Here is a 24,016-nt window from a genome sequence, read left to right on the forward strand (position 1 = left end):
ACACTACTTATTATCCTACCAATCTTTGTGTCATTTGCAAAATTGGATATATGGCTCTCTATTGTGTGATCTAAGTCATTAGTAAGTATAACGAATAATTGAAGCCCCAAAGCAGAGAAGCGGTTTCACCTCAGCATGGGATCCCTACTTGCCACTAAGCTCTGGAAATTCTTGCAACGGATTTCATGGTCCTCAACCCCAGTAGTAATGAGACCTGGCACTTTCTCAAACTCACAGGTGGATGTGGCGCCAATCAAGTGGGCTGCTTTGTCCTGGATGGTGTCAAGCTTCTTAAGTGTTGCGGGAGTTGCACTCTGCCAGCAAGTGGGGAGTATTCCACCACAATCCTGACTTGTGCCTTGTAGATGGTGGACAGACTTTGGGGAGTCAGGAGGTGAGTTACAAGGCGCACGATTCCTAGCCTCTGACCTGCTTTTGTAGCCACAGTATTTATATGGTGAGTCCAGTTCAGTTTCTGGTCAATGGTAACCCCCAGGATATTAATAGTGGGGAATTCAATGATGGTAATGCCATTGAGCATCAAGGGGCAATGGTTAGATTCTCTCTTGTTGGAGATGGAAATTGCCTGGCACTTGTGTGGTGTGAATGTTACTTGCCACTTGGCAGCCCAAGCCTGGATATTGTCCAGGTCTTGCTGCATTTGGGCATGGGCTGCTTCAGGACTCTAAGGAGTTGCAAATAATGCAATCGTTAGCAAACATCCCCACTTCTGACCTTATGATGGAAGGAAAGTCATTGATGAAGCAGCTAAAGATGGTTAGGCCACGGACACTACCCTGAGGAACTCCTGCAGTGATATCCTGGAACTGAGATCACTGACCTCCAACAACCACAACCATCTTCCTTCCTGCTAGATATGACTCCAACCAGTGAGGAGTTTTCCCCCTGATTCCCATTTACTCCAGTTTTACTAGGGCTCCTTGATGCCACACTCGGTCAAGTGTGGCCTTGATGTCAAGTGCAATCATTCTCACCTCACCTCGGGAGTTCAGCCCTTTTGTCCATGTTTGAACCAAGGCTGTAATGAGGTCAGGAGCTGAGCGGCCCTGGCAGAACCCAAACTGGGCGTCAGTGAGCAGGTTATTGCTAAGCAAGAGCCGCTTGATAGCGCTGTTGATGACCCCTTCCATTACTTCACTGATGATCGAGTGTAGACTGATGGGGTGGTAATTGGCCGGGTTGGATTTATCCTTTTTGTGTACAGGACATACCTGGACAATTTTTCACATAGCTGGGTAGAAGCCAGTGATGTAGTTGTACTGGAACAGCTTGGCTAAGGGCGTGACAAGTTCTGGAGCACAAGTCTTCAGTACTGTTGCTGGAATATTGTCAGGGCCCTTGGCCTTTGCAGTATCCAGTGCCTTCAGCCATTTCTTGATATCATGTAGAGTGAATCGAATTGGCTGAAGACTGGCATCTATGATGCTGGGGATCTCCGGAGGAGGCCTAGATAAATCAACCACTCAGCACTTCTGGCTGAAGGTTGTCGCAAATGCTTCAGCCTTATCTTTTGCACTGATGTGTTGGGCTCCTCCCTCCCCAAGGATGGGCATGTTTTTGGAGGGTCCTCCTCCAGTGAGTTGTTTAATTGTCCACCACCATTCACGACTGGATGTGGCAGGACTGCAGAACTTAGATCTGACCCGTTGATTGTGGGATCACATAGCCCTGTCTATCACTTGCTGCTTATGCTGTTTGGCATGCAAGTAATCCTGTGTTATAGCTTCACCAGGTTGACACCTCATTTTTAGGTATGCCTGGTGCTACTCCTGGCATGCCCTCCTGTCCTCTTCATTGAACCAGGGTTGATCCCCTGGCTTGATGGTAATGGTAGGCTGGAGGATACGCTAGGCCATGATACAGATTCTGTTCGAGTACAATTCTGCTGCTGCTGCTGATGTCCCACAGCGCCTCAAGGATGCCCAGTCTTGAGTTGCTAGTTCTGTTCGAAATCTAACCCATTTAGCACGGGGGTAGTGCCACACAACACGATGGAGGGTATCCTCAATGTGAAGGCGGGACTTCATCTCCACAATGACTGTGTGGTGGTCACTCCTACCAATACTGTCATGAACAGATGCATCTGTGGCAGGCAGTTTGTTGAGGATGAGGTCAAGTATGTTTTGCCCTCTTGTTGGTTCCCTCAACACTTGCCGCAGACCCAGTATGGCAGCTATGTCCTTTAGGACTCGGCCAGCAGTGGTGCTAATGAGCCACTTTTGGTGATGGACATTGAAGCCCCCACCCAGAGTACATTCTGCCCTTGCCACCCTCAGTGCTTCCTCCAAGTGTTGTTCAACATGGAAGAGTACTGATTCATCAGCTGAGGGAACGCGGTACATGGCAATCAGAAGGAGGTTTCCTTGCCCATGTTTGACCTGATGTCATGAGACTTCATTGGGTCCGCAGTCGATGTTGGGGACTCCCAGAGCAATTCCCTCCTGACTGTATACCACTGTTTCGCTGTATTATGGAACTGAATCCAGTGTAAGCTACTTGGCAGAAGGTACGACTGGGTAGTCTTACATTAAGGTTCTTTAATGTGTGCCTTCATCTGCAACTGTTATCTATACTGCAGGTGCTGCACACAGCTTTCAGCTTTGCTATTACCTCCTGATATCCTCTGGGGAGTGTATTCTCAAGTTCCAAATAAGGCGACTCTCTCTGCACCGCCTCCTGCAGCTTCATGTCATCACAGAGATAGGATTGGGAACTGCACTGCTCCGCCTCTGCTTTTCACCAGAACAGAGGGGGTTTCTGGATTATTCAAAATGGCATCAGTGGCCCGAATTCATAAGTCCTGCCCCTGAACTTGGCACCCATCATTTTCACTGGGGGCTGGGAGGAATGGGGGCATCTTATAGTTTGCACATCCATGGTTCACCAAGGCAGCTGCACATGAGGCCTTTAGATCTTGTGGAGGTAGGCTACCCTTTGGATGGGTCCAGGGACTCATTTTGGAGAGCAAAGTTGCCCTTTGGAGAAGTCAGATGCTCTTCGGGAGAGGTCAAGTGCCCTTTGGGAGAGGTTAGGTGCCTTTGGGATTGTTAAAAGTTAGGTATGAATGTGTGTAAAATGTTAATAAACTCATTGGAACTGCCAAGCTGATTGTAACTGTCAAGTTTTGAAGTATAGGCATTTAAATCTCTAAGCCTTTAAGTTTTTGTCCGCAATTAAAGAAAATCAATGCTTGCTATTTCACTGTCTGTTGACATTATAGGATTTGTGTTGTATGACTGATTTCACAACTTATCATTATCTCAATGAGGTGTGCATCAGTTCAAAGTTTGATCGAGAGCTTTGACAGTTCCAAGTGCTTGTAGAGTCTTTGAAGATGGGCAATGAATACAAATACTTATCCTTATATGGGATTAAGTAGCTGAAGGGAGTTAAATGTAGTGAATGGGTTTCTTTCTCAATGAGAGTGTTTTTTAAATAATGAATTCATCAACAGACATTTAAGAATGTTATTTCATTTTATCTCAGCATGGGTCCTGAGGTCTGCCCATGGTGGATACTGGGTGAGTTGGCATGGAGAGTTTAAGAGCAAACGGTGATGGGTGGAGGGCATGGGTTTGCATGGGTTACATAAGTTGGCATAGGGCTATTAAGGGCCATGGGAATCGGTGGGAGGCATGAGGTGGCATGGGTTGGCATGGCTGGTGAATGGGGAGTGTGTGGTGGGGTGAGGGCGTGTTAGTGGTGAGGGCTGGAGGGATGATTTTTATTTTATTGTTTTTTTAAAGCTGGGACCAAGTCCCAGATCACCGACACGGGCCTTTCGCACAGCCCGCCTTCCTACCCGACAGCCCTTGTGGCTGCTTCCAAACTCTTTCCAGGGGCAGTGGGCCTGATTCCTGTTTTAACCCATTCTCTGCCAGCCCCCCCATCCCAGAGCCAAAATCTGACTGTCGGGCACCTTCTCCCAAGTCAGGTTTATGGAGCCTGAAAAATTAAGGCCAAATTCTTTTCATACTTCCATTTTGAATTTTCTGCTCATCGCTTTTTCCTTTTGGAGTGGCTTTGTAATTGTTCTTGAGCCTTTAAAGTCTTCAACATTTTTCATCTCAATAACTTACATTTAAGTGGGTGCATCCCTTTAATTTTGAACAACAGCCATATTAACAAGGGCTGCAAAGTTGTAATAATTTTTAACCCTTGTCATTTCACTCCTTGTGTAAGGCTCAAACTGCTTGAAAGCGTTTAGAAATTATATTTATAACAGGCTTCACAGCACTCAGCGAGGTCAGCTCATCATTTTGCCAGTGTGTGATATAGCTGGGATTGTGGAATCAGCCTTGGAATAATATCACAACACAAAATAAACTTTTATTGTCATTGCAGTGACTGCTTGAATGGTGTTAATTAGCAAGTTGAATCCTCCTGTTCATTGCCGAAATGATGGTTACCAGTGGAATGCTTGTTGATTATCATTATATTTTCTACTGAATGTGCATAAAGGCAGGAGTGCTGTTGGAGATCAGAGATCTCCCTTTATTTCATACTGTGGAATGAGAATATTCCTGTGACCATCATTTCTTGTAGCTGATTCATTGTAAGCTAAACAATGCATCCTAGTTATGTAATTAGCATTCAGTTGTATTTATTCTGACCATCTAATGTAAGCTGATGATGTTATACTTACGGAATGCTCTATAGAACTCCTCCTGTGTTAGATGCTTGTCATTATTATAGTCATCATATTTCAGTAGATCAAATAATGAGCACTGAGAGAGATCCTTTCCAAGCCTATCCTGTTTAATTACCTGATAAAAGAAAAATACAATGATATATTATAACTATCACATAAAAGGTACAAGTTGATTAAGTCACATATTCCCACTGAAATGCAAAATTACAATAGAAGGAAGAAACAGCTTTTTTTTAAAAAAAGCAGCAGCAGAATTGAAAATCTCCTGCAATATTCTTCATGAAGCAGCTGATGTAATTTCTGAAAGTAGAGGAGACATTGAGAACATTAGACAATATCATTTAAAGCAGCATCAACATCATAAACATAAATTTGCTCTTCAGCTCTGCCAGCTTTTTGTAATGCTATCTGTATGACTTCCTTGCAGACAAATATTTGCCCTTGGCTCTGTACATCGCATCCATGTTTTTAAATTACTTCTATTATACATAAAACTTTTTACTGCAGTCCTTTCATTTGGACACACAATTTTTTGTATATGCAGTGTACTAGATCCATTTTTTTACAGCTTCTGCTGCCACTATCAGATTTTATTACACCAGCATTATCACCCATTATTTTCCTTTTTTCTGAAATGTAATCTGTTAGACTCACAATACCATCACTAACAACTCTCTGATAGACTTCATTAGACCAGATACAGTTATACTTCAGTTACAAGTATCCTGAGGTACAGTACGTCCATCTGTCGAATTCATTGTGGTTTCAACAAAGATATAGCGATTTCTTTGCACAGTTTTATTTAATATTTACTTACTAAACAAACATGCAGTTTTAATGTAAAACTTGCTACATTGTGTTTAAAAAAAATTTACACTTACACTTCATAAAATTACTTCTTGCAAAATAATGAATATTGCTATTTTTTTCTGTCTGATTTTCTCCCAACCCCACTCCTGAACATACTTGATGTTTGGGCTTGTGCTGTGTACCAGTGACTTTCTGGTATTTCATTCAAATTGCCCCTCTTTCTAAACAAACCTAGACATTTTCAAAAAGCAGAAGTGTTACAGCTGAACATTGTACTTGCTCCCGACATACTTTTTTTTGTTTCTTTTAATTTGTAAAGATTGATAATCCAATGTCTACTAGAGATATTCAGATTATTGAAGAATTGTATCAACTTTGGGCTTTTAATAATGAATGAGGTTATTGACCAAATCTAATCCATTCGTGTATTTGGAATAAACAATTTACTGACAGCAAAATTAAGTCTAAATGTGACCAATAAGTGTGTTACGGATCATTCAAGGAGTGAGCTGCTACAGCAACATGCACTTTTACATGCATGTTGTAGTCTGGAGCTATGGATAGTGATGGCCATCACATGGCTGACCAGAAATCCCTCCTCCTCTTACCAGCTGCCATTGGCATGTGTTGGGAGGGTTTGAAGGTTGATGGCTGCATTATTAACACAATTTCCTCGGCCATCAAGTCCTGGGGTGGGAACTGAACTCAGAGCTTCTGGCTCAGAAGCAGTAACAGTACACACTGAGCCACAAGGCCTCCTCAATCAATAAGTAACCAAATTCAATTTAATTCTAATTTAATCAAGGGGGTCCAGCAAATGGTGCTTTTTGTTAACTCTTCTGGCAGAAAGGCCTGCTTCTTTTTTAAAGTTTAAAGAGCAGGGGATTTTAAAAACTTCAGATCATTACACTTAAACAGACCTTATCCACCCTTCAAGAGTATAGGGTCTGTTTGAACTCAGCACTAAGTTCAAATAGCCCTGCTGAGTTTGGGTTTCCCACTTGTGTGAAACATGCTTTGCCCCCTTCCCCTGCTGGAAAAAATTGGATCTGTTGGAAATCGGGGTGGGACTTCCACATCTGGGCCTGAATTTTCAGGATGGCAAGGTCCGAGGGTTGGCCGAGAGTTCCCTCCAACTTTCGCCCCTCACTCGGGAGGAAGTCCCACCTTGGAGAGCTGCTGGCCAATCAGATTGCCTGGCAGCTGTCCAGTCCCTCCAGGCATAGTGGCTGGAAGAGGTACTTCAGGGAGCTGTCTGGCACTAAGTCTCGGGACCTGAAGGACAAGGTAAGTGACAAGGGTCCCAGGCTGGGGAGGGTAGGGAATGCCTGCCGGGGGGGGGGGGGGGGGGGGGGGTCGCCAGGGGGCTGATCCAGGTCTCTGGGGATAGGCTGAGCGTTGACGTGGGGGGGGTGTGGGGGCAGGGGGTTGTGGGAGGTCTGGACGTCACCGGGCCTTAAGGGGTTCTGATGGAAGGGCCATTCCCTCTCACCCTTGCTTTCTGCCCAAGATCAAGCTATCTTTATTTCTGGCCTTTGCTAGCTGAGCTGTCATCTGCCTGCCAGACTCAAAATTGAGGCTGAGTGGGAAACGGCCCTTAAGTGGCCATCAAGGGCTTTAATTGGGGCATGGGCGGACTTCCCATCCAAGGCCCTGCCCGCCCCAGCATAAAATCCTGGAGGGAATCCCATCATTGCAATTTCAAGCTCCTCGGAACCTGCTGGGGGGCGTGAAATTCTGGCCCTGGATTCCAGACGGTTTAAAGGTCTGTGGAGTCTTCTCAACTATGCAAAAATCCATCCCTATGACCCTGAAGGTGGCTGAACAGGTAGATAAAATGGTCAAGAAGGAATAGGGGAGTCTTGATTTTTTTAGCCGAGGCATAGAATATAAGAGGGTCACGCTGGTGCTGTATAAAGCATTGGTTGGGCCACAGCTGGAGTACTGGTGTGCAGTTCTGGTCATTGTACTATAGGAAAGATGTGATTGCACTGGAAAGGGCACAGAGGAGGTTTATGTGGATGTTGCCTAGGCTGGAGAATTTTAGTTGCAAGGAATGATTGGATAGCTCAGGTTGTTTTCTTTGGAACAGTGCGGGCTGAGGGGAGATTTAATTGAAGAGTATAAAATTATGATGGGCCTAGATAGAGTGCATATGATGCCCCTACTCCCCCAGGTAGAGGGGTCCATAACCAGGGGCATACATTTAGGATGAGGTAGGGGGTTTAGATAGTATTTGAAGAGAAATGTTTTCAACCCAGCTGGTGGGGATCTGGAGCCCCCACCTGAAAGAATGGTAGAGGAAGAAATACTTAAATATTTATAATATTGGATATGCATTTAAAATGCTGTAAACTACAAGGCTATGGACCAAAAGCTGGAAAGTAGGATTAGGTTGGATGGCATGGACATAATGGACTGAACAGCCTCCTTCCATACTTTAAATTTTCATGACAGTTATAAGAAATTCCCTGTAATAATCATTTAGATCAAACAATACCTGCTAGAGGCTAGCACAAATTAATGCCACATATTACATGAATTAAGTAATAAATATATTGTCAGAGGTTACACTTCGACTTTCTCATTAATGCTATAAATGATTTTCTACTCTTCTTTTTGTTAATTATATTAGTTATTACTAAATTTACATGATGGTACCCAAGAGCAATTATGGCTTGCCTCGAGACATCAAAAGCCATATAAATAATATGAAACCAGTTGTCAAAATCATTAACAAATTAAATTTGGTCTCACTTTGACAAACTATTTAATTGATTCTTTTAAAATCAGAGTTCAAAGTAAAACTTTGTTGAGCAAACACAAGGCAGTGCTTTCAAACGACAAGTTCAAAAAATTACAGGGGGTCTTCAAAGCATAGCCTACATGGATCAGAGAGTTCAAATGCCCTTTAGCTGCTTAATATTTTCATTATGTTCATTCTTGCATTCATCCCTATCCAGACTGTGGACATTTTTAAAAATAGATCAGAACAGAGAAATTGTATAAAGTTCTTCATAGAACACTGCCCTGCTAATAGCACTCATAAAAGGTAATCTGTTCTACTATAAGAACATTTCATGGTTGGAGATTTAAAAATTAACTAAACTGTTAAAGAGAAAGCATCTAAGTAAGCTGGGACCTGTTAGCAGCTCAATTTCGTGAAGACTTCATGTAGCAAATTTTATTCCTCATCTCTATAGTGTAAGAACTGTTGATAAATCCCAAAACACAAAGCATGTCACTTATGGATTATTAAACTGAGTGCGTGAAAGATCACAAAGCTATTGGTCCTGAGTTCTATCAGTCTCTAGCACACACCTACTGCAAGAAAAAAAGGAACATAGAAACAAGAGTAGGCCATTTAGCCCCTCAAACTTGTTTCACCATTCAATGAGATCGTGGCTGATCTCCCTAACTCCATATACCTGCCTTTGGCCATATCCCTCAATACCATTGGTAAACAAAATTCTACCAGTTTCAGATTTGAAAACAACAACTGATACAACATCAATTGCTGTCTGAAGAAGAAAATTTCTAACCTCTACCACCCTTTTTGGGCAGAACTGTTTCCTAATTTCACCCTTGAAAGGGTTCAAATTTTAGACTGCGTCCCCTGGTCCTAGTCTCCCCAACCAGTGGAAACAGTTTCTCTCGATCTACCCTATCTGTTCCCTTTGATATCTTGAAAACTTTGATCAAATCACCCCTAAACCTTGCAAATTTCAGGGAATACAACCCTAGTTTGTCTAATCGCTCCGGTAATTTAACCCTTGGAGCTGAAGTATCATTCTGGTAAATGACTTCCAACTCCTTGTATTCTTGCCCTCTTGACTGGAAGGCCAGTATTTCATGAGCCATTTTGATTATTTTCTATGCCTGTTCATGACACCTTAATGATCTATGGATGGAATCATCCCAGATTTGCAATAACTGCGGTAACGTTGGGAAAATGAACGTTTTATGTGCCGGCTGCAATGGCAGATTTTTACACATTATCATCCCAGTCTCGGCTCAAATAATCATGCATTCCCGGGAAACACACTGTTTCGATGGTGGGCAAGCTGTCCTTCACTCGCCACGCCATCATCTCGCTGCTTCATCGGGTGCCATATTTAAAGTGCAGCCATGTGCACACCTCTCAGTGCTTCCAGCCCAGGACTGCTGCAAAGAAGACATGGCCCTGAAAGCAAGAAGACAGCAGCCCGCCCAACCCGGTTTAGTGATGCGTCCCTCGTGTGCCTTTTGGACACCGTGGAGGCCCACTATAATGTCCTCTACCCCCACTCTGGCCACAGGATGGTCAGCAACATACCAATCCAGCAAGGGAGGCAGTGGCAGCGGTGGTCAGTGCCAACGCCCTGCAAAAGAGAACAGCCACCCAGTGCAGAAAGAGGATGAATAATCTCCTCCGTTCCGCCAGGGTAGGGTCACTCTTCTTATCACTCTCAACTCTCTAACTCACAAACCCATCACACATCCACAGGGTCTCACTCACTGCCAGGTCAAGGGACATCGCCATTCACTCTCTCACACACACACACACCTCCATTGTCCTCATCCTGTCCATGGGACTACTCACCATTCACACATGCTAGGCATATTCATCATCTGGCCTGGCAGGCATCCTGCCTACATTCTCTTCATCTGTATTCATGGGTGAGGATTTTCGCCTCGACGGGCTCAGGAGCAGCTGTACAACAATCCACCAGCCGCAATTGGGCCCCAAACGTGATTTCATGCTGGCTGGCCAATTAATGATCAGCCAGCGTGAATCGCACGCTGAAACACTCAGCGCTGCCTGGGTTGGGGGGGGAAGGAGAACGAGTGTGGAAGTTGATATGTGTGTGGGTACGCTCACAGAAAGCTCCCTGAAGGAACAGAGCTGCCTCAGTGAGCTGAAGATTTTCCACATTAAAAATAAAGTTTTAAAAAATAAGGAAAACATGTCCCTATGGTTCTATTAAATTGGATAGATACATGGATGGGAGCGTTCTGGAGGATTATGGACTGGGTGCAGGTCAATGGAACTAGCGGAATAATATTTCGGCACAGACTAGAAAGGCCGAACGGCCTGTTTTTCTGTGCTGTAGTGTTCTATGGTTCTATGTCCCCTCATCAGGCAGTCAAGGAGAGTATCCAATCAAAAACTAAGGCATACAAAGCAGCGAAAACTAGTGGTAGGCCAGAGGTTTGGGAATTTTTTAGGAACCAGCAGCAGCTGACTAAAAAGCTAATAAAGAGGGAGAGAATTGATTATGAAAATAAATTGGCAAGAAAATTAAAAACAAACAGCAAGAGCTTCTACGGGTATATAAAAAGAAAGAGAGTAGCTAAAGTGAGTGTGGGACCCTTGGATGATGCAATTGGAAAAATTATAATGGGGAACAGGGAAATGGTAGATAATTTAAACCAATATTTTGCATTGGTCTTCACGGTGCAGGACACTATAAACATTCCAAAGATATAAGGCAAGCAAGAAGCTAATGGGAGGAAAGATCTTGTAACAGTCTCTATCAAACTCTTTCGAGTTATCAACAGTCACAGATTGCAACTCTTTCCAGTACAATCACAGTTCTTGGTTTTCCGGGAGTGGGACATGAACCCACAACCCTCTGATTCAAAGGCGAGGGTGCTATGAACTGAGCCACAGCTGACACCAAGAGGGACAAAGTATTTGACACACTAACGGGACTAAAGGCAGACAAGTCACCAGGATCTGATGGCCTGCATCCAAGGGTTTTAAAGGAAGGGGCTGCAGAAAAAGTGGAGGCATTGGCCAAAATATTCCAGAACTCACTGGATTCTGGGAGGGTCCCAGCAGATTGGAAAACCACTAATGTGATGCTCCTGTTCAAGAAGGGAGGGAGACAAAAAGCAGGAAACTATAGACCAGTCAGCCTAACAGCCATTAATAAGGAAGAAATAGCAGGACATTTAGAGAAGCTTAACATTAAGAAACAGAGTCAACATGGATTTGTGAAAGGGAAATCATGTTTGACAAATTTGCTAGAATTCTTTGAGGATATAACAAGCTGAGTTGATAAAGGGGAACCAGTAGATGTAGTGTATATGGATTTCCAGAAGGCATTCGATAAGTTGCCACATAAAAAGTTATTGCACAAGATAGGAGCTCACGGTATTGGGGGTGATGTATTAGCATGGATTGAGGATTGGTTAACACACAGAAGACAGAGGGTCGGGATTAATGGGTCTTTTTCAGTTTGGAAAGACGTAACTAGTGGAGTGCCACATGGGTCAGTCCTAGGGCCTCAGTTATTTACTATCTATATTATTGACTTGGAGGAGACAGAGTGTAATGTATCCAAATTTGCTGACAACACAAAAATAGGTGGGAGGGCATGTTGTGATGAGGGCAAAAGGAGTCTGCAAGGGGTTATAGACAGGTTGAGTGAGTGGGCAAAAACTTGGCAACTGCAGTTTAATGTAGGAAAGTGTGAGGTCATGCACTTTGGTAGGCAAAATCAAAAGGAAGACTACTATGTAAACGGAGAGAGACTCCAAAAAAGACCAGCACAGAGGGGTCTGGGTGTTCTTGTGCATGAAACAATAAAGTTTAACATGTAGGTGCAGCAAGTAATTAAGAAGGCAAATGGAATTTTGGCCTGTATTGCTAGGGGGTTGGAGGTTAAAAATAGGGAAGTCTTGTTACAACTGTACAGGGTGTTGGTGAGGCCATACCTGGAGTACTGTGTACAGTTTTGGTCCCCATATTTAAGAAAGGATATACTGGCATTGGAGGCAGTTCAAAAGAGGTTCACTAGGCTGATTCCTTGGGTGAAGGGCTTGACTTATCAAGAACAGTTAAACAGGTTAGGCCTTTATTCATTAGTGTTTAGAAGAATGAGGGGTGATCTTATTGAAATATACAAGATTCTGAGGGGGTTTGACTGGGTAGATGTTGAGAAGCTGTTTCCACTAGCGGGGGAATCTCAAACTAGGGGACATAGTTACAGAATAAGGGGCACTCATTTAAAACTGAGATGCGAAGGAATTTCTTCTCTCAGAAGGTAGTGAATGTCTGGAATTCTCTACCTTAGAGAGTTGTGGAGGCTAGATCACTGAAAGTATTTAAAGAGGAGGTAGATAGATTTTTAAAATATCAGGGAGTTGAGGACTATGAGGAACTGGCACGAAAGAGGAGTTGAGGCCTGGGAGTTGATGGCGGGACAGGCTTGAGGGGCCAAATGCTCCTGCTGCTATTTCTTATGTTCATGTGACTCTGTCACATGAGCAGGGACATGTTGCAAATGAGTTCTTTATTTTATTTTTAATTAACATTGGAAACTTCATCCCGCCTATGGACGAGGTTTCCTCAGGAATCAAAAGGCCGCTTTCCCTACTCACCTGCCTGCCAACCGTAAGGTTGGACGGGCCGGGAATAACTCTAATTTAATTAATCGATTAATGGGCTTAACAGCCCTCTTAGTTGTCGGCGGGCGTGCTGCTGACTCCCGCACGCTGCCGCGCGAGTGTGCGATGATGTCGGGGTGCCTGCCCAATGTCATCGTGCGCTTTTTCACCCTCATGCGCGCCCACACACCGAGGTGAAAATTCAGCCCATACAGGACCAGCTGGCACACAAGAAGGAGAGGTCACAAGCTGGTGGAGGAATGCCCGGAACCCAGGTCCTCATGGACTTTGAAAACAGCCATTCAGCTGACCAGCAAAGATCTGGACCTTTCCTATGCTGATGGTGAGGTCGGCGGTGACTCCAGCAATGCAACATCCATCAGACAACCATGCTCTGAGTGATGTGTCCTGTTTCGCAGGCCATTGCCATGCACCAATAATCTCTCCTTGCTTTCACAGGTACATCTGGGAAACAGCCAATGGAGTCCATGACCCAGGGCTTCCAATCAAGCCCCGAAGGCACAAACAAACCCAGAGCTTCCTGGATGACAAAGAAGATAGAAATTAAGAAAAAGTGTGCTTACGACAGGTAGCAAATACAATTGAGAATCAAGCTGAATATAGAAGGTTCAGAAGGGATGTGAAAAAGCAAATATGAGAAGCAAAGAGGAATTATGAAAAAATGACTGGCAGCTAACATAAAAGTAAATCCCAAAGTATTCTATAAACACATCAATAGTAAAAGGGTGGTAAAAGGAGGAGTAGGGCCGATTAGGGACCAAAAAGGGGATATAAACATAGAGGTAAGAGGCATGGCTGAGGTGTTAAATGAATACTTTGCATCTGTCTTTACCTGTGAGGTGGATGCTGCCCAGGCCATGGTGACAGAGGAGGAAACTCAGTCACTAGAAGGGTTTAAAATTGATAAGGAGGAGGTATTCGATAAGCTGTCAGTACTTAAAGTTGCTAAGGCATCGGGACCGGATGAGATACATCCAAGAAGATTGAAGGAAGTGAGAGTGGAAATTACAGAGGCGCTGGCAACAATCTTTCAATGTTCCCTGGATTCGGGGGACGTGCCAGAGGTCTGAAGAATTTCAAACATTACGTCCTTGTTCAAAAAAGGTTGTAAAGATCTGCCCTGCAATTACAGACCAGTCAGTTTAACTTCGGTGGTAGGGAAACTTATAGAAACAATTATTCAGGATAGAATTAATAGTTACATGGAAAAAAAAGTGGATTGATTCAGAAGAGTCAGCATGGATTTGTTGAAGGAAAATCATGTCTAACTAACTTGTTGGAGTTTTTTGAAGAGGTAACAGAGATGGTTGATGAGGGCACGGCCGTTGATGTGGTGCATGTGACCTTCCAAAAGGCGTTAGATACAGTGCCACAGAACACTCTTGTGAGGAAAGTTAAAAGTCATGGAATAAAAGGGACAGTAGCTACATGGATACAAAATTGGCTGAGGGATGGAAAACAAAGTAATGGTTAGTGGGTGTTTTTTGGGCTGGAAGAAGGTTTGTAGTTGAAGGGTCGATATTGGGACCCTTGCTTTTCCTGATATATATAAATGATCTAGATCTTGGTGTGCAAGGGACAATTTCAAAGTTTGCGCACAACATAAAACTTGGGAGAATTGTAAACTGTGAGAAGGACAGTGTAGAACTTCAAAAGGGCATTGACACATTGGTGGAGTGGGCAGATAGGTGGCAAATGAAGTTCAATGTGGAGAAGTGTGAGGTGATACACTTTGGTGCAAAGAACATGGAGAGACAGTATAAAATAAACGATACTATTCCAAAGGGTGTGCAGGAGCAGAGAGACCTGGGTGTATATGTACATAAGTCATTAAAAGTGGCAGTACAGGTAGAGAGAACTGCTTCTAAAGCATACAGTATTATAGGCTTCATTAATAGGGGAATAGAATACAAGAGCAGGGAGGTTATGAAGAACTTATATAAGGCACTGGTTAGACCTCAGCTGGAGTATTGTGTACAGTTCCGGGTGCCACACTATAGGAAGGATGTGAACGCATTGGAGAGGGTGCAGAAGAGATTTACAAAAATGGTTCCAGGGATGAGACACTTCAGTTTTGAGAAAAGATTGGAGAAGTTGGGATTGTTTTCCTTGGAGAGGAGGAGGCTGAGAGGAGACTTGATAGAAGTTTTCAAAATCATGAGGGGTCTGGACAGGGTAGATAGGGAGAAACTGTTCTCACTCATAAACGGATCGAGAACCAGAGGGCACAGTTTTAAAGTGTTTTGCAAAAGAAGCAAATGCGAGGTGAGAAAAAACTTTTTCACACAGCGAGTAGTTAAGCTTTGGAAAGCACTCACTGGAAGTGTGGTGGAGGCAGGTTCAATTGAGGCATTCAAGAGGGCATTGGATGATTATTTAAATAGAAACAAGGTGCAGGGTTACAGGGAAAAGGCAGGAGATTGGTACGAAGTTAAAATGCTCAGAGAGCTGGTGCAGACACGATGGGCCAAATGGCCTCCTTCTACACCATAACAATTCTGTGACGGCACATCAGAAGAAGAATCTGAAGGCATCCTCATTGAATACCTGTCACAGCGTTCGCCCACACCCTCCACCAGTACAGAGACACACACCTCAGTGGGACCTAGTTCTAGAGTTGTCTTGGGATTATAATCTGGTGAGTGCATTGCACTGTCTGATCCACAGTAGGCAGAGGCAGAAACTTCCCAGGTTTCCGGCACTCGGCGGACAGCTGGAGGCCAGAAGTTTGCTGAATCCGAGCCAAATGACGAACCTCTGGACTCGGTCATACCCCAGTTGCTGGAGCTGCAAAGGCAAGTTTAGGAACATCAGGAAGGGATGTCCGCTGCACTCCTCAGATTGCTTGGCACGTTGGAGAAGTTCTGCACTGCTGCGTGGGCTGAATTCCACCGCTGACACCATGGTTGGCCTCCAGCAGTGTCAACACGAAGGGGTATGGGGCAGCTCAATCTCACTCCAGCTTCCTGTTTTTCTCAAGGAGTCAGCCAGCGACCCTTGGGCAGCCATAGCAAGGAGGATCAACAGATGCACACCCCGGAACCATCCACTCAGGTGACTCTAGTAGTGTCCATCCCATCTGAATCCCCTCTTCCTGTGACCCCAGCAGCTCCTGCTGTGCAGGCGGAGAAGGGTGGCACTGCCACACAGCAGGACCCCGAAAGCTGGCCCGGGCCCCCAGGTCTCGGCCCTCCAGATGACACCCGTCAAGATCATCACAGACAGTAGCAGTCAGCTGGCTGCCTCCACCTCCATTGTGGATGTCAGGGCAGCACCAAGACGGTAGCAGCAGGGTTACCAATGTTAAGAAGATGCAATTGTACAGTCTGGGCACGGGTATTAATCACTTATACATAATGTTCACTATTGTGAATAAACTCCCAAGAATGTCTCCCTGCCTACGGCTCCTTGTTCTGATGAGCAGCGTTCATGTCACTCAGGTGTGAAACCTTGGTTCCTGCACAAGATAAAGGCAGGTGTCTCAGTCCAGGGCTTCTTCCCTGTACTTTGTGCAGCCTTCAGACCAAAGTGATGGTCCAGCCTCACAGTCCCTGGACACATTACTGATGCCTGCATCTCAATGGTGTTTTTCATTGCTGCTGGAATGTAATGGGCAGGCGTCACAGAGTTCCGTCATTCTCTCTGTGTGCTCTCAGCACACGTTTAAGTTGGGGCTGGCCCCCATCTCTTCAGCATCTGTGACCAGTGACGCAGTGCTCCTGAAGGGCTCAGGTGCTGATGGTGGTCAAAGGATCCGATGCTTTTAAAGTTTCATGGCAGCATCTCTATGATATGATCCTGATCACAGAGCTGCCCTTGGCCAGACAGGAGTCAGACATACATAGAGGCTGTGAAGATTTATGGAGTCCTCACTGCATGTTGTCATCATCCTTCTGGAATCGAGTGACAATTAGGGCCTCTGCTGCGGCTCCATGGCAGGAGCCTTATCACAGAGGGTATGTGCACTGCCATCAGCCAGACTGGAGTCAAACGTTCACAGATAAATGTAAGGATCTATTGTGCCTCCTCATTGCATGTCATCATCATCCTCCACAAATCTAACAGCTATGAGGGCCTCCTGTGTGCATCTGCCTCATCTGGCCAGTTTGTTGGCCTCATCACCATCATCTTTGCCTTCAGGGACCTCCTCACCCTCATCCCCATCAATATCCTCCTCATCAGAGGAGATGTCCACCTCCTCCTCAGCCAGTTCCTCTCTCCATTGCAGCGCCAGGTTCTGATGGGCGCAGTAGGCAACGACGGTGCATTTCACCCTCTGTGAATCTTATTGCAGGGCTCCACCAGACTACTCCAGGCAATGGAACCTCATTTTCAGCATCCCGATGTTTTGCTCCACCAGGTTGCGAGTTCCAGGATGAGTCTCATTAGACCTTCATATTGCTGCAGTCTGAGGCCGCCGCACAGGTGTCATTAGCCACGTCCTCTGTGGGTAGCCCCTGTCCCCAAGGAGCCATCCCTGCAGTCTCTGTGGACCCTGGAAGACATCAGGGATCTGAGATCGACTGAGAATGTAGGAGTCGTGGATATTCCCCAGGAACCGTGCGCAAATCTCCAGAATGCATTTGTGGTGGTCACACACCAGCTGGAACCGTTGCGGCTGACATAGTTGTTCACCACTTGTTGCCATGGACACCTGAGCACCATGTGAGTGCAGTCGATGGCACCATGCACCTGTGGAAAACCTGAGACCTAGGCAAATCCTAGCGCTCTTGCATCCTAGATGACCCGGTTCTGGGCGAAATGCACAAAGTTGTGTGCCTTTGCAAAGGTGGCGTCTGTGATTTCATGGATGCATTTGTGGGTGGAGGTTTGTGATATCCCACAGAGGTTACCTGTGGAGCTCTGAAAGGAGCCACTGGCGTAAAAATTATATGGCACGGTCACTTTCACAGCCACTGGCAGTGGATGCCCTCCATGTCCTAGTGGCGCCAAATCCTGCAGTAGCTGGCAGATGTGACCAACCAGTTCCGTAGGCATGCGCAGTCCTCGGCGATACTGGTTCTCGGTCATCTGCAGGAATGAACGGTGGCGTCTGTAGATTCTGGGTCTAGCTAGGTACCAACCAGCTGCCCCTTCATCCTGTGGGTGCTGCTCCTCTCTCTGACCAGCCAGGCTCCTCCATTGCTCTCTTTTCTTTCGTCGCCGCTGCCTGTAATCCATGAGGTATACAGCTGGGTCACCAGGCTCCATGTTCCTGATGTACTCCTCCTGCAGGAAGAAACAAAGAGACGTGTGGGTTAGCTTGTGTTCTAAGAACCTCTCTTGGTTAAGTCTGAAGGCTCCTTTATACATCCCGGAGAGTGCTGGCCACCACTTGGATGGCCAGAATTTAGTGTACCGCATGGCTGACCAAGACCCCAAACAACTCTGCTGCACTCCATCTGATCGATTTGTGACAGCTTCGCCTACTGGACTGCATGCTGTGCTTTCAGCTCAGGCATTCTCCTAACCTGCACTGCAAGGCTGCACTGTTAGCATGAACCATGGGGGAAACTGGTCCACACTGGGATGATGACATTGCAAGGGTCTGTGAGCGCCTCCACCAGTGACAGCTCCACAGCAAGCTTTAGCAAGGAGATTGTACAACTTGCTCAGTATTCCAACTGTTCTGCAGTCCACTAAAATGCTCATTAGTGTGCCTGAGGGGTGAAAAGCTCTGGAACACTTGGTGGCACTTTCATGCCTCTGCGTTGCTTGAGTCGACAGATAAGCTAGAGGTCCGACTCCACACATTTCAATATGGCTGCATCTGAACTGTCTCAGCTGCAGAGAAATGGTCACTTTATACAAGGTTTCCCTAATGCGTGTCCACTTCCCATCACCACCACCCTGCACGTGTTTGTGCACTACCATCAACTGCAGTGCAGCCCTTGCCAGCCCCCCCAACTCGCATCAACTGCAGTGCAGCCCTTGCCAGCCCCCCCAACTTGCATCAACTGCAGTGCAGCCCTTGCCAGCACCCCCCAACTCGCATCAACCGCAGTGCAGCCCTTGCCAGCCCCCCCAAGTCACACCAAATGCAGTGCAGCCCTTGCCCCCACCAAGCCCCCTCAACTGCAGTGCAGCCCTTGAAGTCCAACAGACGACCCTCACAAATGCTGCGCAACATCACTGTGCACTCACCTCCAAGTTCCCCTCGAAGTTCAGCTCGCCAGGTGCACGCCATATATATAAAAACAAAAAGCTAAAAGCTACTGCGGATGCTGGAAATCCAAAACAAAATAAAAACAGAATTACCTGGAAAAACTCAGCAAGTCTGGCAGCATCGGCGGAGAAGAAATCAGTCAACGTTTCGAGCCCTCATGGCCCTTCAGCAGAACTGAAGCATAGTTTCAACAAGGGAGAAATATAAATTGGTTTAAGGTGGGTGGGGGGGAAGAGACACATTGAGGGTGTGGTGTGAGCAGATAATCAAAAGATGTCAGAGACAAAAGGGTCAAAGAGGTGTTGAAGGTGGTGGTCTTTGTCTGAGAAAAGTGCTAATTAAGAATGCAAGACAGGATATTCAAAGTACTTTGTACTTTGAATATCCTGTCTTGCATTCTTAATTAGCACTTTTCTCAGACAAAGACCACCACCTTCAACACCTCTTTGACCCTTTTGTCTCTGACATCTTTTGATTATCTGCTCACACCACACCCTCAATGTGTCTCTTCCCCCCCACCCACCTTAAACCAATTTATATTTCTCCCTTGTTGAAACTATGCTTCAGTTCTGCTGAAGGGCCATGAGGGCTCGAAACGTTGACTGATTTCTTCTCCGCCGATGCTGCCAGACTTGCTGAGTTTTTCCAGGTAATTCTGTTTTTATTTTGTTTTGCACGCCATATATATGCTGTTGTGGCTCTCCATTCCATCATCTGTACCGTAAATAGTGTTTAGTAACAACCTCAATACAGATCCTTGTGGTACACCATGAGTGTTATATTCTGCCAATTAGAGTACCTGCCCATTATCTCAACTCTGTCTCCTGACATTGTCAATTTCATAACCAGATCAATAATTTATCCTCAATATCAACTTTAGCTAACAGTCTCTTTTGAGAGACTTTATCGTGAGAGCCCTTCTGGAAGTCTGTATAAGTAACATCTATAGGCATTCACTTGTCCACTACTTCAGCAACCTCTTCAAAAATTTCATTTGGTTTCATCAGGCATGACCTACCCTCTACAAGTCCAAGCTGCCCCTTTCCGATTAGCTGAAAATTGTCAAGGTATCCAGTTACCCTATCCTTAATAGTCTCTAGAAATTTCCAAACAACTGATGTTAGGCTAGCTAAATACCAAAGTAACATACACAATTTTCCAATCTAAAGGGGAGGTTCTCTAATCAAAAAAGTTTGGCAGATTATAGTTAGGCCATTTGCAATGTCCTCACCTACTTCTCTTAAAATCCTGGACTGGGAACCATCTGGTCATGGGAATTTGTCACTCTATAGTATCAATTTTTTCTTCATTGTTGTCAGTTTGCTTATGCTAATTTTGGTAAGTCCCTATCCGTGATTCAATTTTAGTTTCCTTGGGATGTCTGGCATGCTGCCCTCTTCCATAAATACCGATGCAAAGTAATTCCACCTATCCACATTTCTTTATTTTCACTGACAATGCCACTGCTATCAATTGTAAATCGGGATACATCATTCCTGATCACCCTCTTTTCCCTAATGCTATTGTAGCAATGTGTGGAGTTGATTTTGATATCCTTTGCAGGTTACTTTTCATCCTCCTTTTTGTGTTTATTTGTTTTGTCACCCTTTGTTATTCGTTTTATCTTTCCTCTTTGCTAGGATGTATGCTATTTTTTATATTTGTGTATGCATTTTCTTTTAGATCCATGTTGCTTGTTATCTTCTCAATCGGCAATGATTTTTTGGCAAGTAGAATTTTTTCCCCCCACTGGGGTATAAACTGTTGTGTTTTATAATGACATTAAAGGCACCAATCACTCATAAGGGATTGAATAAACATGTTGTGGGTTCATTTATTAATTCTAGACACATGTGAACAGATATGCAAAGGTATAAAGCTCAAAGACGCATTAGTAGCAGAACTGTCTGTGTGCTCTGCTTAAAAGCAATAGTGAAAGTAAAACTGGATCACATGACACACTTCCTTTCTAGTGATGTCACACTAGAATGCCTTAAGGGGATATTACAACATTTTTTTTTGAAGATACTTTCCTCCCCTTCCAAAGAAGTATAACTATTTACAATACATAACAAAAACAAAAATAAAAATACCTGGAAAAACTCAGCTGGTCTGACAGCATCTGCGGAGAGGAACACAGTTAACGTTTCGAGTCCATATGACTCTTCAACAGAACTAAGGAAAAATAGAAGAGAGGTGAAATAATAGCTGGTTTAAGGGGGGTGGGGGGACAAGTAGAGCTGGGTAAAGGGCCAGTGATAGATGGAGATTGCCAAAGATGTCATAGACAAAAGGACAAAGAGCTCAACACCTCTTAAAAGACATAGCTGCTAGACTGGGTTTGTGGCAGATGGTGAGGGAACCAACAAGAAGGGAAAACATACTTGACCTCATCCTCGCCAACCTGCCTGCCGCAGATGCATCTGCCAACGACAGTATCGGTAGGAGTGACCACTGCACAGTCATTGTGGAGATGAAGTCCCACCTTTGCATTGAGGATACCCTCCATCATGTTGTGTGGCACTACCACCATGCTAAATGGGATAGATTTTGAACAGATCTAGCAACTCAAGGCTGGGCATTCATGAGGCGCTGTGGACCATCAGCAGCAGCAGAATTGTACTCTAACACAATCTGTAACCTCATGGCCTGGCATAACCCGCACTCTATCATTACCATCAAGCTAGGGGATCAACCCTGGTTCAATGCACAGTGCAGGAGAGCATGACAGGAACAGCACCAGGCATACCTAACAATTAGGTGTCAACCAGGTGAAGCTATAACACAGGGCTACTTGCGTGCCAAACAGCATAAGCAGCAAGTGATAGACAGAGCTAAGCGATCCCACAATCAACGGATCAAACCTAAGCTCTGCAGTCCTGTCACATGCAGTCGTGAATGGTGGTGGACAATTAAGCAACTCACTGGAGGAGGAGGCTCCACAAATATCCCCATCCTCAATGATGGAGGAGCCCAGCACAGCAGTGCAAAAGATAATGCTGAAGCATTCGTAACAATCTTCAGCCAGATGTGCCAAGTCGATGGTCCATCTCGGCCTCCTCCAGAGGTCCCCAGCATCGCAGATGCCAGTCTTCAGTCAATTCGAATCACTCCACGTGATATCAAGAAACGGCTGAAGGCACTGGATACTGCAAAGGCTATGGGCCCTGACAATACTCTGGCAATAGTACTGAAGACTTGTGCTCCAGAACTTGCCGTGCCCCTAGCCAAGCTGTTCCAGTACAGCTATAACACTGGCATCTACCCAGCTATGTGAAAAATTGCCCAGGTACGTCCTGTACACAAAAAGCAGGACAAATCCAACCCGGCCAATTACTGCCCCATCAGTCTACTCTCAATCATCAGTAAAGTGATGGAAGGGTTATCAACGGTGCTATTAAGTGGCACTTGCTTAGCAATAACCAGCACATTGACACCCAGTTTGGGTTCCGCCAGGGCCACTCAGCTCCTGACCTCATTACAGCCTTGGTTCAAACATGAACAAAAGGGCTGAACTCCCGAGGTGAGGTGAGAATGACTGCCTTGACATCAAAGCAGCATTTGGCCGAGTGCGGCATTGAGGAGCCCTAGCAAAACTGGAGTCAATGGGAATTGGGGAAAATTCTCCACTGGTTGGAGTCATACCTAGCACAAAGGAAGATAACTGCGGCTGTCGGAGGTCAGTCATCTCAGCTCCAGGACATCACTGCAGGAGTTCCACAGGGTAGTGTCCTCGGCCCAACCATCTTTAGCTGCTTTATCAATGACCTTCCTTCTTTCATAAGGTCAGAAGTGGGGATGTTCGCTGATGATTGCACAATGTTCAGTACCATTTGCAACTCCTCAGATTCTGAAGCAGTCCATGTCTAAATGCAGCAAGACCTGGACAATATCCAGGCTTCGGCTGACAAGTGGCAAGTAACATGTGCGCCACACAAATGCCAGGCAATGACCATCTCCAACAAGAGAGAATCTAATCATTGCCCCCTGATGTTCAATGGCATTACCACACTGAATCCTCCACTATCAACATCCCGCAGGTTACCATTGACCAGAAACTGAACTAGACGAGCCATATAAATACTGTGGCTAGGAATCCTGCAGCGAGTAACTTACCTCCTGACTCCCTAAAGCCTGTCCACTATCTACAAGGCACAAGTCAGGAGTGTGATGGAATACTCCCCATTTGCCTGGATGAGTGCAGCTCCAACAACATTTAAGAAGCTCAACACCATCCAGGACAAAGCAGTCCGCTTGATTGGCACCACAGCCACAAACATTTACTCCCTCCACCACCGACGCACAGCAGCAGCAGTGTGTACCATCTACAAGATGCACTGCAGGAATTCACCAAGGCTCCTTAGACAGCACCTTCCAAACCCACAACCACTACCATCTAGAAGGACAAAGGCCATAGATGGGAACACCACCACCTGGACGTTCCACTCCAAGTCACTCACCACCCTGTCTTGGAAATATATTGCTGTTGCTTCATTGTCGCTGGGTCAAAGTCCTGGAATTCCCTTCCTAACAGCACTGTGGGTGTACCTACACCACATGGACTGCAGCGGTTCAAGAAGGCAGCTCACCATAACCTTCCCAAGGGCAACTAGGGATGGGCAATAAATGCTGGCCTAGCCAACGAAGCCAACGTCCCACGAATGAATAAAAAATATATATACAGGGACAAGATAAAACTCCTGATTTATAGAGAACAAAATGACAATTGCAGTTTCCTTATGGTGGGCGCCTTGGTGTTAATGTGATTAATGCGCTACAGGCATTGAAAAGTGTATCATCTTTTAGCGACACCAAAGGACAACAGGGACAGAGTGGGAGGTAAATGGCATATTAATTTCCATTCCAGTCTCACTGCTATTTAACAATACTTAACATGGAAAAGGATCAACAAATGGCTTGTGCGGGATTTAAGATTTTTCATTGTTCCCAAATTATTGATTAAGTAATCAGAA

General features: G+C 45.2%; 1 protein-coding gene across 2 annotated transcripts in view; it reads right to left on the reverse strand.

Moving 5' to 3' along the window:
* Positions 1-24,016, reverse strand: part of fstl5 (follistatin-like 5) — a 985,045-nt gene that overhangs the window by 448,917 nt on the left and 512,112 nt on the right. For both annotated transcript variants that reach the window (XM_078540706.1, XM_078540715.1), the window contains exon 6: positions 4,667-4,787. In XM_078540706.1, coding sequence (XP_078396832.1) covers positions 4,667-4,787 — 121 coding nt within the window. The remainder of the gene's footprint in view (positions 1-4,666; positions 4,788-24,016) is intronic.

This window comes from Cetorhinus maximus, chromosome 1, assembly GCF_964194155.1.
Source record: "Cetorhinus maximus chromosome 1, sCetMax3.hap1.1, whole genome shotgun sequence".
Classification (NCBI taxonomy): domain Eukaryota; kingdom Metazoa; phylum Chordata; class Chondrichthyes; order Lamniformes; family Cetorhinidae; genus Cetorhinus; species Cetorhinus maximus.